This window comes from Hyla sarda, chromosome 1, assembly GCF_029499605.1.
Source record: "Hyla sarda isolate aHylSar1 chromosome 1, aHylSar1.hap1, whole genome shotgun sequence".
NCBI classification, from domain to species: Eukaryota; Metazoa; Chordata; class Amphibia; order Anura; family Hylidae; genus Hyla; species Hyla sarda.
In genome coordinates this window covers 319181044-319197076 of record NC_079189.1, presented here as the reverse complement: position 1 = coordinate 319197076, position 16033 = coordinate 319181044, and the positions used below count along the sequence as shown (strand labels likewise).

At 44.0% G+C, this 16033-nt stretch overlaps 1 protein-coding gene across 2 annotated transcripts in view; it reads left to right on the top strand.

Moving 5' to 3' along the window:
• SMC2 (structural maintenance of chromosomes 2) overlaps nucleotides 1–12332 on the top strand; it is a 49646-nt gene extending 37314 nt beyond the window's left edge. For both annotated transcript variants that reach the window (XM_056518802.1, XM_056518811.1), the window contains 8 exons: nucleotides 5248–5441; nucleotides 5916–6059; nucleotides 6707–6901; nucleotides 6993–7193; nucleotides 9899–10015; nucleotides 10126–10286; nucleotides 11012–11159; nucleotides 11757–12332. In XM_056518802.1, the coding sequence (XP_056374777.1) occupies nucleotides 5248–5441; nucleotides 5916–6059; nucleotides 6707–6901; nucleotides 6993–7193; nucleotides 9899–10015; nucleotides 10126–10286; nucleotides 11012–11159; nucleotides 11757–11948 (1352 nt within the window). In that variant the 3' untranslated portion in view covers nucleotides 11949–12332. The remainder of the gene's footprint in view (nucleotides 1–5247; nucleotides 5442–5915; nucleotides 6060–6706; nucleotides 6902–6992; nucleotides 7194–9898; nucleotides 10016–10125; nucleotides 10287–11011; nucleotides 11160–11756) is intronic.
• Nucleotides 12333–16033: the final 3701 nt, after the last annotated feature.

The window sequence follows — 16033 nt, the reverse complement described above, 5'->3', positions numbered from 1 at the left end:
AAACGGGTTGGAGTCAGAGTAAATTAATTTAGATTCCCAGTATGACCTAGTGAGGTTTGCAAGTGAAGGGGAGTGTCTCGCCCCCATTGAAACCCCACTGGTTTGCAGAAAAAAATTGTCACAAAAAGAAAAATAATTGTGGGACATAAGAAACTGGGTGGTCTGTAAAATGAATTCACATTAATCAGGAGTATATTGACTATAATTGGCCAAATGAAATTCCAGAGCCACCACTGCTATGTCCCAAGGGATGCTGGTGTACAGCGAGACAACATCACATGTTGCCCATCTGTAACCAGCATCCCAGGGCATGTTATTGAGTTGTTGTAATTAGGGATCGACCGATTATCTGTATGGCCGATATTATCGGCCGATAGTCATGATTTTGGGCATTATCGGTATCGGCCATTACCTTGCCGATAATGCCGCACCGCGGCCGCCCCTCCGACCCACCGCACCATGTCGCACCCCCCACCGTAGTGCTGGGCGGTATACCGGTATGGATTTTTGCCCATACCGCTATACCGGTCAGGCCCCTCCCCCACCCTCCGAGTCAATAAAAAAAAATTAACTTACCCGTAATGGGGGTGGTCCGGGCCGTCCATCCTTCCTGTAGTGTCCGGCGGCATTCCGGGTGGAGGGTGAACCGGTCCGGGTTGTCCTTCTCCGGGGGTGCTCTTCTCCACTCCGGACAGGCTCCGGCCTAGTACGCTGCATAGATGCCGTGACATCAAGTGCGTCGCTGCGCACGGGCGTCACTGCGCAGCGGCGTCTATGCTGCGTTACTAGGCCGGAGCCTGCCCGGAGTGGAGAAGATGACCCCCGGAGAAAGACAGCCCGGACCGGTTCACCCTCCACCCGGAATGCCGCCGGACACTACAGGAAGGATGGCCCGGACCACCCTGACAGGGGGAGAGAGGCGGGTGGTGGCGGCGGCCGCCTATGGCACCGCAAAAGCCACTGCAGTGCATTGATTTAAAGCGCCCGCTTTAAATCAATGCTCTGCAGCGGTGTCGCGGGGGATAAATAGCCGATAACTTAAACCGATATTCCGGCTATCTGCCCTAACTTCCACCGATTATCGGTATCGGCCCTAAAAAAACGATATCGGTCGATGCCTAGTTGTAATACGTCATTTGTGTCTCTTAGGAACCCGGGGACACGCTGGACCAGAGGTTGTAACATCTGGTCCAACCGACGGGATAAACATTCCAAGAGTGACCCCCTGGAGGACACAATAGGACGCAGGGGGGGAGACGCCTTTGTGCGTTTTGGGAAGACCATATAATATCGGTGTGACAGGATGTGACACCTATAGAAATTATTTTTGATTTTCAGTAATGGCCCCCAAAGCTACCCCCTTAGTGAGCAACATGTTGAGTGCCCTACTAAAATCCAAGATAGGATCAAGAGTGAGTTTTCTATAAGTGTTAGTCACTCAATATGTTGGTCATTTGTGCAGTGTAGCAACTGGTGTCCATGACTGACTATCCCTCCTTTGACACATTTTAATAGTTCTTGCTGAGGGATTGCACAGCCTGTGACTCACCTTTTTGTTAGATTACTTTTTTTGTATGAATGTGCATGGCTATGATTATCAAGAGCTACAAAGTCCTGCATCACCAATTCTTGAAAGACATCCATACAATCACTACGAGAATGGATAGGATAAAAGAAAGGATTAGAATTACAATTTACAGAATTGCTTTGAATGTCCCGAGCAGTTGGGGCACCATCGGCCTCCAGTTTTTGTAACGCAATAAGTGCTAACTGCTCACTGAATTCCAAACCACTGTATTCATTTTGATGAGACTCAAGGGCATCAACAGTTTGATCTGCCATGGGATAAAAAAAAGTGCTTTTTTTATAGTGAGATTGCGAATAAATTTATTAACTTCACACATAGCAGTAAACACATTGAATGAATTGGTGGGGGCAAAATTCATACGGGAGCGTGATGCCTGCCGCATCCACGCCTGCAGTTCTGGTACCCCACTAGATGTGTGGGCAGACTGATGTAGCATGGACCTCTACTGCGCCCATAGAGAGCGTGATGTCTCCCACATCTGCAGATGCGTTCCGGTACTCCACTGCGAGTGGAAGTTGACCGATGTGCAATGGACCCTTTACAACTCCTGCAGGGAGCATGATGCCTGCCGCATCTGCAGTTCCGTTACCCCACAATACATGTGGGAGGACCGATGTAGCATGGACCCTCTACTGTGCCTATGGAGAGCATGATGTCTCCTTCATCCGCAGCTGCAGTTTGGGCACTCCACCACAAGTGAATGTTGCCGAAGGGGTGACCCTTCTTGTTCAGTGGACTCTCTACACCATCCAGGGGAGCGCACTGTCTGAGTTTCCGTTCCCCCAGCTACCAGTGGAAGTTGTCCACTACTGTTTCCCAGCAGGTGCGATGTATCTTCTACAGCGGCAGCGCCCACTTCACCACTTTCATGGGTGGTGTAACCTAACCTTGGTTTACAGTAGTATCTGCTATTGTTCTGCTTGGAGTCCCATGCCATATTTTTTCTCCTTCCGCGGTGGCGATTATGATGTCCTACTACTAAGTGGGGGGGGGGGGGTCCAGTGGAGTGACAGTGATGCTTGTCAGTGATGGCATCTGTTTTTCCCCCTCTCCATATGTGGAGTATCTGTGGCTTTCCAAGGGCAGTAATTCGCAGGTTGTCTGCTGTAGCCCTCACAGCCAGCGCACTCCCACCCTTTTGGGGGGCCAGGTTTGCAGAGTACCTGCACTGACCTACAGCCATTTAATTCTATCCTTCCACTGGGGGAGTTGTTTACAGGGTGTTGCAGTGTAGGTGACTTCTTCTCCCATCCATGCAGGGAGTATTTGTGGTCTTGCTACCTGCTACTGTTTCCTACTCTAAGTTGCCTCTGATTCTCATGTGGTAATTGCATTTCTCCTAGATAGGCAAGGTGTTAACAGCCTTATGTGACCCTTCTATGGCGGGTCCAGTCATCGCATTCTCTCCTTCCGCTGCCGGCCGCGGGGTAGCTCAGTGGGTTGTTGGCTAACGGGCTTTTAGCCATTCTTCTTCCCCTTCCTAGAGGTAGTTATGCAGGTCTTGTACAGTTCCTACCTTTGCTCTTGCAACAGTCGTTGTTCATCCTCCTGTTGTCGATTGGTTTGTTGCTTTGGTTCCTATTCCTCCTATGCCTGCCATTATACTGCAATATAGGCTGTGTACTACAGGTTTTGGCATGGTTACAGCTGTTGCTGTCCTAGCCTTCTCGTTGGCCTTCTTTAGGGGCTTCTCGTTGACCTTGTAGCGGTTCCCGCCTTGCCCCCCTCCTCTTTATGGGTGGGGTACCGACAATCCTTGCACAGTTCCTAGTCTGGCCACCCCAGCTCTCGTGTTGTGCTCTCTCTCGGGGTAGCACTTACATAGGAGTCGTCCTGACAGTCCTCATGTGGTTTCTGTCTTGGCTTCTGTCGTCTCATCTCTACCTTTCCATTTTCAGGGTGTTCTCGGTTTTACCTCTGCTCTTCTCTCCAGCAGGCTCTCTGCTTGGGTGTCTCCAGGGCTTCCTCCTGTTCCTCTTCCTGTTTCCCAGAGGTTCCACAACAGTTCCGTTTGCAGCGTGTCAATCCTCCTTCTTAGTGACTGTCGGGTGTTGCGTGCTTGGATGATGGTCTTGGTGGGCGACCTTCCTTGCCCAGCACGTGCCTTCTGTTCCTGCACCTATTTGCTTAGGCTAGACTAACACCTCAGCTGGGTCCCCTTTTGTCTCCCTCTCTATTACTGGTTTTCTCTGGGATTTTCCCTCCTTGAGTCATCCGGTCAGTTATCACCATTGGGATCCAGTACCTGTTCGACTTTGTCTGTCCTCCAGTCTATGGAATCTCCATCTCGATCTCTCATCAGCTTGAATCCTGCCATTGAGGCTTCCCATCTGGCAGGTCTTACCCTTCGAGCCTCTTCGGTCCCTTTCTCTTCTGGAACTTGGCATGTTTCTCACCATGTTCTCTTTGCTTGGACGCATCTCTGCTGGGGTTCTCGCCTCTCTCTCTCTTCCACATGTTGGCCAGGCCTTGGTGGGCCTGTGTCTTCTGTCTTGTCTTCAGAGGTAGTTTCTGCACTCCTGCCAGACTGGTGTTCGGCACGGGGAGCATCCGGGACGCCATGTCTTGATCAATTTTGTTGGTGGTCTTGGCTTCTGGCCATGGATAGATGCTAGTGCACATTGGGCAGTAGGGTTGGCAAGACATTTATGTAAATTTATAATAGGACTTGCTCATGAGGCTTTCCAGAATATTGAGGGGAATTCATCAAGCTATTTAGATTAAGTTCACATCAAAAGTCCCAGTCACTTTTCCTGCGACTTTTGCTATAGATCATATCTATAAATTAACTACCATGTGCACTGCTTTAGGCTAGTTTTATGCAGTGGTTGATCGATTCATGATGTGCGACTTTTCTCTGAAAGTCGCAGCACCTGTCATTTACACAATAACCCTCACCAATTTACTTCAGCACTGAAAAGTACTCTAAGCGCCACCATAGCTGCGCTATGTGTGAAAAGTATTGTATTAGTGCATCAGGCCAGCCGGGGACCCAAGCGCAATGCCACCGGCTGCCCCATGCATGCCGCCCGACCTCTAATTTAAACTACTTTAAAAAAAAAAAAAAAGTAATTCTGTAATGATCTGTCTTGTCCTGGGATTGAACCCAGGACCTTATGGATCAGCTCGTTAAAAGACAGTTAATCTGCCCTCTGTGCCACTGCTTCTTAGCTTCAGCAAGCTGAACCCCGATTTACAATCTTAGCACTTCTCATACTGTTGAATTTCAAGGATGAGTTCTGAAGCAGTTTAATTGAATTAAGCAGTGGCACAGAGTGTAAGTGAAGTGTTTTTTGACTAGCTGATCTTACAAGGTTCTGGGCAGTGACAGATTACTCACCATGCCTGAACAGGTGGGAAATGTAGAACTGTGAGGTAATTTTTCATTAATGTTCCCGAGCGCCAAATTCTTATGAATTTGTCACAAGGAGTTAAAAAACAAGGCGACTTTTCATGATTAAAATAGTAAAAGAAAGAAATAGACAAGTATTGATGAATTCCCCCTCATTGTCTCAGCAACTACATTAGTCCCCACACACTGTAAGATCTGACAGTAGAGCAATTGTGCAGTGACCCTTTAAATCTAATGTTAGCCTTTATTTGTGGAACAACATTCTGTAAAATATGTGATCATTTCAACAAACTTTTTCCAATGATAGATGAATGTGAAGAAACTCTGAAGAAAACGAAGGAGATCCAGAAAAAAGCTGAAGAAAAGTATAAAATGCTAGAGCACAAGATGAAAAATGCAGAGGCCGAACGAGAGAAAGAACTAAAGGAAGCGCAGCAGAAATTAGATGCAGCAAAGAAGAAAGCGGATGCTTCCAATAAGAAGATGAAAGAAAAACAACAAGTTGGTGTCTCAATCTGTCACGTTTTCTTTTTTGGAGTTCAAAAGTGTAGTCTACAGTGCTGATAAGCCCTGCATAAAAGTATGCATTTGGGAAATACACCAAATGTGGTCACTAGTAGACTACCTTCAGACCAATAAAGAGGGCCCATGGAGGAGTCTGAAAATCAGATGTGAATGGGGCCTAACAGCCCTTTAGTCTGGGTTCTGTGGTGGTTGCAGTGACCGGGTAGTGGATTCACAAAAGTGACTTTTGTGCTTTAGGTTAGCAAGCTTGAGTAGACTGAAATAAAAAAATATATATTATTTATTTATTTTTTTGCAGCAATGCAGATTTGTAGACACATGTACAGTAGCTGAAACACCCAGCAATATAAATTTCTTGTAAGAAAAGAGAGAACCCTTTTTAAATGTTTTGAAAATAAAACTGTTCCTTCTCTAGCTAAAAGTTTATTTGATATTGTGTTCATGTTGTAGGAAGTCGATGCTCTTGTTTTGGAACTTGAGGAACTAAAAAGAGAGCAAACAAGTTACCAGCAGCAGATTGAAGCTGTGGAAGAAGCCATGAAAACCTACCAGGAGCAAGTAGATAGCATGGCAGCAGAGGTTGCTAAAAATAAGGTATTATATTTTTTTGCTTATTGTATAAAATATATATTTTGAATGAAAATTCTACTATTTATAACTCGCAAATAGAGAAACCTGGCTGCACATCCCCAACTTGTACCATGATCTAATTGCTTCTCAGCATAATTTCAAAAACGAATAGGTTGTTAGTGTATGTTTTGATCAATGTGCTCTCTGACAGGGAGCACATGTTAGGTGTTTACGTTGGTGTGGGGCTCTGTGTAGGCCATTGTTGCTGTGGTGCCCTGTCGGTGTGGTGGGGTGGCCCAAAGCCTGGGGCACTATGCCATTGTTAGTTTGGGGACCCACTTCTATCAGGTGGCTTTGACATGGCAAATGGGCGTGCACATTTTGATTAAAAGGTAAACTAGCAACCTGTTGGTATTTGAAATTATGCGAAGAAGCAATTAGATCATTGTAATACTGGTGGATGTGTGACCATGTTCTGTTTCTCTCTATCTACAAGAGGGGTGTGTGTGTGTGTGTATGTATGTATGTGTGTGTATATATATATATATATATATATATATATATATATATATATATATATATATATATATATATATATATGTATGTGTATATATATATATATAATATAATTTTATTTTTTTTATAAATAAAGCATATGCATTTTTCCCCAGGAAGTAGTAAAGAAAGCTCAAGAAGAACTTGCCAAACAAAAGGAAATTATCATGGGTCATGACAAAGAAATTAAGAACAAATCAACTGAAGCTGGCAAAATTAGGGAAAGCAACAATGACACCCAGCTCAAAATAAAGGAGTTAGAACATAATATCAACAAACACAAGAAAGACAGCGCTGATGCTGCTGCCAGAGTAAGAGTCATTAATACAACATACAAAGAAATGTCCAATTTTTCTAGAAAGGAATGTGTTGACCAAATATTTGTTACTTCTGTGATATAAGGTTGCAAAAATGCTGAATGACTATGAATGGATTTCTTCTGAGAAGCATCTTTTTGGCCAAGAAAATACAGCCTATGACTTCAAAACCAACAACCCCAAAGCTGCAGGTCAAAGACTACAGAAACTACAAGATATGAAGGAAAAGCTGGGCCGAAATGTTAACATGAGAGCAATGAATATGTTAACACAAGCAGAAGAGCGGGTAAGACCTGGTGTCCTGCAGTCTGATAAAAAGCACTAATTTAAAGGGTCACTCTCATTAAAACAAATTTTTGCTATTGCATTCCTTATGGTAAATAAAAAATATTTCTTATATACTTTGTTTAAAAAAAATATGAAGATTTCTATTTCTTTGTGCTTAAAAAAAAAAGCTCAAGAGCACATTTTCCCCCATCTCATACACAGACTTTGGACCGAAGTCCAAACACAGGAAGTGCAGCCTGGAGTGCTGAGGGGGGTCCAACCAACAGCATATGGCAGTTAAGTATGAGAGGAGCTATGATTGAATGAGGCTGGACACATACCCCTCAGCACTCCAGGCTGCACTTCATGTGTTTGGACTTCGGTCCAAAGTCTGTGTATGAGATGGGGGAAAATGTGCTCATGAGCTTTTTAAGCACAAATAAGACATAGAAAACTTCATTTATTTTTATTTTTTAAACAAAGTATATTAGAAATATTTTTTATTTACCATAAGGAGTGCAATAGCAAAAATTAGTTTTAATGAGTTACCCTTTAAATTGATGGATACATGGTAGCAGTTTATATGGATGCAGTACAGAACTAGCTAAATGTGTTTAACTCGGTAGGTCTGGTAACATAGAGGAGAGATCTATCAAAACTGTTTTAAGTAAAATGGAGGCTTTTGGAAAATAGCAGATTGGTTGCTATTGGCACTACTTTAAGGAACAGAGCAGTTGCCTATAGCATCCAGTCATATTCCAGCTTTCACTTTTCGTCTGGTTGCTATGGGCAATTGCTTCACTTTCTTAGGACAAGGTTTGAGAAATCTCCTATATAAGTAATGTATTTACAAACTTACATCTCCTTTCTACAATGAGACCAGACAGGCGAACAGCTATTTGCTGCAGGTGGTTTCTGAAGCCAGTCACTAGTTGGAGTTCACATGCTCCATTAGGGCCTTTTTAATATACCCTTAAAACTTGAGTATATTGTCCAAGTGGTATAAGAAGAGCTATGACTATGGTAGAGCGAGAGCACTGTTAAAGTCTGGGTGAAAATTTGGCAAGGTGCCCCTTATTTGGATACTCTTGTGTTAGTACATTCACAAGTCGTTTCCACATGGATGTGCACACAGTCCATACCAGATTATAGTGCAGTACATGGGGATGAGTTTTAAATCTCATCCATATGCAGTGGAAAATTGACCTGAAGTGTGCATTTCACATTTCTAACTGCTGACACTGTTATATGTTAGTGCAAGGAGGCACATGGTATTTTTTAATATGTCTGTCTGTGCTTCCATAACATAGAAAATGCTTTTATTTTTTGGTGCTTAGTGTCCAAGAGATGTTCCCAAGCCACTAAAATACTGGAAGCTAAAACTCCTCCTTGCTGAAAGCTGAGCATAGTGCAGGAAAAATATTTGGAAGCTGAGCCTTGACTGTCAGATAAGCAGGGATAGGGAACAAGAAGGCTTTCTAGTCCTCTGCACTTCAGTGGCTTTGGAACGCCTCTTTGCACCAGAGAATAAGCATTTTTTTCCATGTATGGAAGCGCAAGCACATATATGAAAGGTACCATGGGTCTCAGCTACCTAACAGTGTCAGCAGTCTGGAATGTGATTTGTAGCTGATGGATTTCCTTTAAAACTCCTTTGTCAACATCTGCTGCAGAAAGTGCATGTATTTGTTGCAGTTTTTCTGTTAAATTCATTAGAGAAGATCCTCAAGCAAATGTCATTGTTCTGGATTTACATGGCATGACATGCCGACGCTAGGAACGCTCGGGAATGCGTCATCTCATAGACTGCAATGCATTCCATCCACTCTTTCTGCATACACCAGAATTTGAATTTCAGATGTTCAGATTTTTCCAGCGCAGAAATTCAGTTTTTTGCACAGTACAGCAGAATCCAACTGAAATAAATGGGATTCTGCTGTTGCGGAATCCGCACGGAAATTCTAATGTGTGTGAACATAGCATTTCTTTAGGTTAAAGGGGTACTCCGGGGCTTACACATCTTATCCCCTATCCAAAGGATAGAGGATAAGATGCCTGATCGTGGGAGTCCCGCAGCTGGGGTCGCCCGTGATCATGCACACGGCACCCCGTTTGTAATCAGTCCCCGGAGCGTGTTCGCTCCGGGCCTGATTACGGCCGACCGCAGGGCCGGCGGCGTGTGACGTCATGCTCTGCCCCTCAATGCAAGCCTACGGGAGGGGGCGTCACACGCCGCCGGCCCTGCGGTCGACCGTAATCCAACCCAGGCGAACACGCTCCGGGGATTGATTACAAACTGGGTGCCGCGTGCATGATCACGGGCGTCCCCAGCTGCGGGACTCCCGCAATCAGGCATCTTATCCCCTATCCTTTTGGATAGGGGATAAGATGTGTAAGCACCGGAGTACCCCTTTAAGGGTATTTGGAGGCCCCTTAAGGACTTTGTAACCAGCTTGAGTTACTACCCCTGTGATGGTATAGGACTTTCCCAGAAAGGCACCCCATGCCTCAGCACTGGCCCATCACTGGTGTCAGGAAGTCCTGATCTCCAACTTCGTTGTTTGGGTTGGCAGACACCAGACGGAACAATTGGATAACTTGTAGCCGGCTAGTGATACTGCTTGTGTGCCTATTCTGAAATTGCTCAGTTAAGATTTTAATTCCTTTTTTATATCCAGATTTGCTCTCTGTAAACAGGCATAATAATCACTTTTATTTCTACAGTACAATGACTTAATGAAAAAGAAAAGAATAGTGGAGAATGACAAGTCAAAGATTTTGGATACAATTGAAGAACTTGATCAGAAGAAAAATGAGGCTTTGAATATTGCATGGCAAAAGGTAACTGGCACTATTGGCAAGGGACTTTGGTTTTGACGATATACTCTACGTAGTTGTGTGCAAGTGTTCTCCTCCATAGTGATGTGATTATGGCTCTTCTATTTTTCTAGGTCAATAAAGACTTCGGCTCTATCTTTTCAACACTTTTACCTGGGGCAAATGCTATGCTGGCCCCCCCAGAAGGGCGGGGTGTACTAGATGGACTGGAGTTTAAAGTTGCATTGGGCAGCACGTGGAAAGAAAATTTGACAGAACTAAGTGGAGGGCAACGGTAAATATGTTTCTAAAATATATATTTTTAAAAATATTGGCATGCATGACAGGTTTAATTTTATTTGAAATGAAGCATCATGTTGATTCAACCGTCCCTTGGTTATGTTTGTGTGTGGTTTTAGAACTTTGATTCATTAATTTCAATGGAACTGACCTGGAAAACTTTTTTTTTTTTTTTAGTTTTTCGGTGTAATGCATCTTTCAATGCAACAAAGATAAAATGACTTGGTCATTAAAGGAGTCGTCCAGTGGTGAACAATTTATCCCCTATCCTAAGGATAAGGGGATAAGTTGCAGATCGCAGGGGGTCCGACCGCTGGGGCCCCCTCGCGATCTCCTGTACGGGGCCCAGGCAGCCGCACAAAAGGGGTGTGTCGCCCACTGCACCAAGCGGCGTCCGACACGCCCCCTCAATACAAGTCTATGGCAGAGCCGGAGCACTGCCTTCGGCAATCTCTGGCTCTACCTTAGCGATGTATTGAGGGGGCGTGTCGGCCGCATCTTCGTGTGGTGGTCGACACCCGCGATCTGGCCGGAGAGCCTGGCCCCCCATACAGAGAGATCGTGGGGGGCCCCAGAGGTCGAACCCCCTGCAATCTCAAACTTATCCCCTATCCTTAGGATAGGGGATAAGTTTTTCACCACTGGACTACCCCTTTAAGGCCTAAATAGGCTGATCACTGAGTCGTCCGTTTTCCCTAATGTATGTGTATTGTTTTTCAGCTCACTTGTGGCGCTCTCTCTCATTCTTGCCATGCTTCTCTTTAAACCTGCTCCAATTTATATTTTGGATGAGGTTGATGCTGCTTTGGACCTTTCCCATACACAAAACATTGGTCAGATGCTTCGTACGCACTTCAGACACTCACAGGTATGTGGAACAGCAGAAAGAATATTAATACATTACCACCTTCTGTTTGTGACCTCCAGTCTTAGGTTTGTCCTAATATAAAAGACACTGACCAAGATTAATAATTCTGCCTGAAACCAAAACTGTCTGGTTTTTCCCACAGCAACCAATCACAGCTCAGCTTTCATATGTTAATGAGCGCTGGTAAAGGGAAAGCTGTGATTGGTTATTGGCAACAGACAGTTTTAGTTTCAGACAAATTGTGTGGGCCTGCTTGAACCGTCCTTTGTGCCTATATTCTTGGGCCAGAATACTCTTCAGTTTCCCTTTCCAATGGAATCAAGCTATAAAAGGTTAGAACGGTTTGGTGTCAGACCTCTCTGAATATCAACCCAGTGATCAAGGAGTCAGTAGCCCATAAATCAAAAATGATAAGAGATAAGATACATTTTCCTCTTATATTTAATGGAGTCTGTCTGCTAAAAAAAAAAGATATAATTTAAACCGGTGGCAAAGGGATATATATTTTTGGTGGTTTATGTGTTTTCAGTTATGTCATCTACATTTGACTGCTGATTTGTTGCTCTTTTACATGACTAACATTCTGAACCCTTAAAGTTCATAGTTGTATCGCTGAAAGATGGAATGTTTAACAACGCCAATGTCCTTTTCAAAACCAAGTTTGTGGATGGAGTATCTACAGTTGCCCGGTTTGCTCAAAATCAGAATGGAGGAGCTTCCACAACCCAGCAGAGATTAGACAAAAGCAAGTCAAAGGAAAAACGAAACCGCACGCAAGTGGAGGCATAAAAGATTTTATTATCAAAGACTTATTTACTGTACAGTACAGATGGCGCTCACTTGCCAGCCTACCGTAACATTTCCTTTTGTATTTAACTTCAGGTTTGTCCTAGTCTTTCCTACAATTCCATAGGATGTGACTGTTCTTTCCTCACTGTATATATTTTTTTGTGGTCAAAAAATGATTTTTAATGCATCACAACATGATATATGTAATAAACTATGAAGGCTAAATAGATGCATAACTAAAATGCTCTGATTCTTCTATACACACTATAAAGCAGCGTAGTCCAGAATTTGGTCAATGTTTATGCTTTGGAAATGGCTTTCATATTTCCTTTTCTCTTTGTATATGAATAAACTTTTTGGAATAAAAATGTTACCTTGATCTTTCAGAAGACTTGTGTGTATTGGTATATACTTTAGTGTTTACGCCTAGCTAGTGGCGGTTTCCATTAGTTACAAATAATATGCGCTAGTCATGTCCTATCAGACTGCAGTTTGATCGTTGTAAGTTCCTCACAGCAGATTTGTTGCAAACATTTCTCTAACTGTATCACCCATCTGCAGAAATCTACCCTCATGCTACTGGACAACCTTATTTAAATGTATGGAGCAAAGGCTTCTGTCAAAACTCAAAGCATGGTCGTTGTGCTGGACGAACAACTCCTCTTTGGTGGACCCTATTGATTTACAATGCAGTTCATTGTGGTATCCATTGTATTGACTTGAAGAAAAGTGTGTGCAACAAATTCCAGATTTAGCATCCAGGTAGGATAAGTAATACTGTGCACATGGTTGGGGTGTGACCATGAAAGGAACAGCTGTCATTTATTTTGGAGATCATACTCCTTTTTTTAATTCGGAAAATTGTAACATTTCTTTTAATTTATTTATAAAAAGAAAAATTAATGTTCCAGTGTTTGATCACCCTGATCTTTTTTTTTTTTAACTGTGCAGTGTTGGGTGTGAACATGCATAGTCACAGGATTGCTCTGATCATTTATTTTACATGCTAGTAGTGTGCAGCTATAAGAAAATCAATGGCCAGTCATACATCTTGTTATATAAACAGGGCTGGATGTTAGAGAAGAGACACTTAATTTGAGTTGAGTATAAAGCCTATTAAAGGGTAACAATTTATATATATTTTTTTTAATCAACTGGTGCCAGAAAGAAAAAGATTTGTAAATTACTTCTATAAAAAAAAAAAAATTCTTCCAGTACTTACCAGCTGCTGTATACTAAACAAGAAGTTTTTATGTTTTGTTGTTGTTTTTGTTTTGTTTTTTGTTTCTTTTCAGTCTGACCACCGTGCTCTCTGCTGATACCTCTGTCCATGTCAGGAACTGTCCATAGTAGAAGCAAATCCCCATAGCAAACCTCTCATGCTCTGGACCGTTCCTGACATGGACAGAGGTGTCAGCAGAGAGCACTGTGGTCAGACAGAAAGGAAATTCAAAAAGAAAAGAACTTCCTGTGGAGCATACAGCAGCTGAGAAGTACTGGAAGGGTTAAGATTTTTTTTAATAGAATTCAATTTACAAATCTGTTTTCTCTTTCTGGCACTAGTTTATTAAAAAAAAAAAAGTTTCCCACTGGAATACCCCTTTAACCCCTTAAGGACGCAGGACGTAAATGTACGTCCTGGTGCGGTGGTACTTAACGCACCAGGACGTACATTTACGTCCTAAGCATAACCGCGGGCATCGAAGCGATGCCCGTGTCATGCGCTGCTGATCGCAGCCAGGGACCCGCCGGCAATGGCCGACGCCCGCGATCTCGCGGGCGTCCGCCATTAACCCCTCAGGTGCCGGGATCAATACAGATCCCGGCATCTGCGGCAGTGCGCGATTTGAATGAATGATCGGATCGCCCGCAGCGCTGCTGCGGGGATCCGATCATTCATAACGCCGCACGGAGGTCCCCTCTCCTTCTTTCGTGCGGCTCCCGGCGTCTCCTGCTCTGGTCTGTGATCGAGCAGACCAGAGCAGAAGATGACCGAAAACACTGATCTGTTCTATGTCCTATACATAGAACAGATCAGTATTAGCAATCATGGTATTGCTATGAATAGTCCCCTATGGGGACTATTCAAGTGTAAAAAAAAAAATGTAAAAGTAAAAAAAAAGTGAAAAATCCCCTCCCCCAATAAAAAAGTAAAACGTCCGTTTTTTCCTATTTTACCCCCAAAAAGCGTAAAAAAATTTGTTTATAGACATATTTGGTATCGCCGCGTGCGTAAATGTCCGAACTATTAAAATAAAATGTTAATGATCCCGTACGGTTAACGGCGTGAACGAAAAAAAAAAAGTCCAAAATTCCTACTTTTTTAATACATTTTATTAAAAAAAAAATTATAAAAAATGTAAAGTTTTTTACATGCAAATGTGGTATCAAAAAAAAGTACAGATCATGGCGCAAAAAATGAGCCCCCATACCGCCGCTTATACGGGAAAAATAAAAAAGTTAGGGGTCATCAAATTAAAGGCATTATAAACGTACTAATTTGGTTAAAAAGTTTGATTTTTTTAAGCGCAACAATAATATAAAAGTATGTAATAATGGGTATCATTTTAATCGTATTGACCCTCAGAATAAAGAACACACGTAATTTTTACCATAAATTGTACGGCGTGAAAACAAAACCTTCCAAAATTAGCAAAATTGCGTTTTTCGTTTTAATTTCCCCACAAAAATAGTGTTTTTTGGTTGCGCCATACATTTTATGATATGAGTTATGTCATTACAAAGGACAACTGGTCGCGCAAAAAACAAGCCCTCATACTAGTCTGTGGATGAAAATATAAGAGTTATGATTTTTAGAAGGCGAGGAGGAAAAAATGAAAACGTAAAAATTAAATTGAGTCCTTAATGCCAAAAAGTGGTTAAGGTACGTTCACATGCTTGTAACGAACAGCAGGTTTTCTTCTGAGGGAAATCCACTGCAAAGTATGCTACTATTCAAATCATGTTTTCTCTGTCGCTTCAATTGCAGGGGGGCTGGTGGTGGGGGGGACACAGGAACCACACGGGTATATGCTGCATGCCACTAGGAGGCTGACACTAGGCAAAAAACAAAAGAAAGTCTGCGCCTCCTGGCAGGATATACCGTACCTGCCCACTGACGCTGAGCTAATCAGTTTTAGTTTGGTGTCAGTAGGAGGCAGACACAGGTCTGGAGCTCTCCAAACCTGGTCTTTTCTCTTTTTTTTTTTTTTTCCTAGTTTCTATGGCTAGTTTAGTTTTTCTCTCCTTTGTTTTCTCGAGGTTGGGGCGACAGGAGCATGGCGCTACCTTATCCCCCCGTCTGGGAGCTAGGGGCACGGTGCATAGAGTATGGGCCGTTAACACTTCCTCGCCAACGTCCAGAGCCTGGTGGTGTACCCTGTCCAGGTCTACCGCTTGCCCCTGCTCGGCCCCTATGGTAGCCCGGCATGACGCAGATGGCGTTTAGCTGGGTATGTTCCATGTGGATGAGTATATCATCCCCCACCCACCCTCTGTCCCTTCTGTGAGGTATGGGCTGCCTTTTTTATTTCAGTAATATGGGTGGGCTTCTGGGGTGCGGGGGGGGGGGGGGGGGGGGGTCTGTTTCTGAGCACTGTTCCCTGCATGCCCACCTCTCTATTTTGGCCTGCGGGGGTGTTGTGGCAGCTCTGCTTTCCGGCAGCCTCTTTCTCCCGTTCCCGGAGTGGCCCACACAGCTCCGGCGCGGCTTCAGTTGTGACAGTCCTTGCGTCTGTCGCAGGGCAGCTTTTTGTGCAGGGGACTGTGGCCGGCTTCCACTGACGGCGGTCTCCTCTATCTGCGCTTGTGGCCGGCATCTCTATTCTATTGGCCGGCGGGCAGCTTATAAATTTAGCTGTGTTCTTGGCCTGCTCAGTTTGGCTCCGCCCATTTTTGGCAGCGCCCGGCCTCCCTTCCTCCCCCCGGCCTATGATCGGGCAGTGCACGTTTGGGGTCGGGGCTTCTACCTATCAGACCCTGCACATGCTGTAGGGGTCATGTTTCCCCCCCCCCCCCCCCCCCCCGTGTCGCAATCCTATGACCGGTTAGCGCGTGCTCCAGGGGTCAGGGCTTTAGCCTCTCCT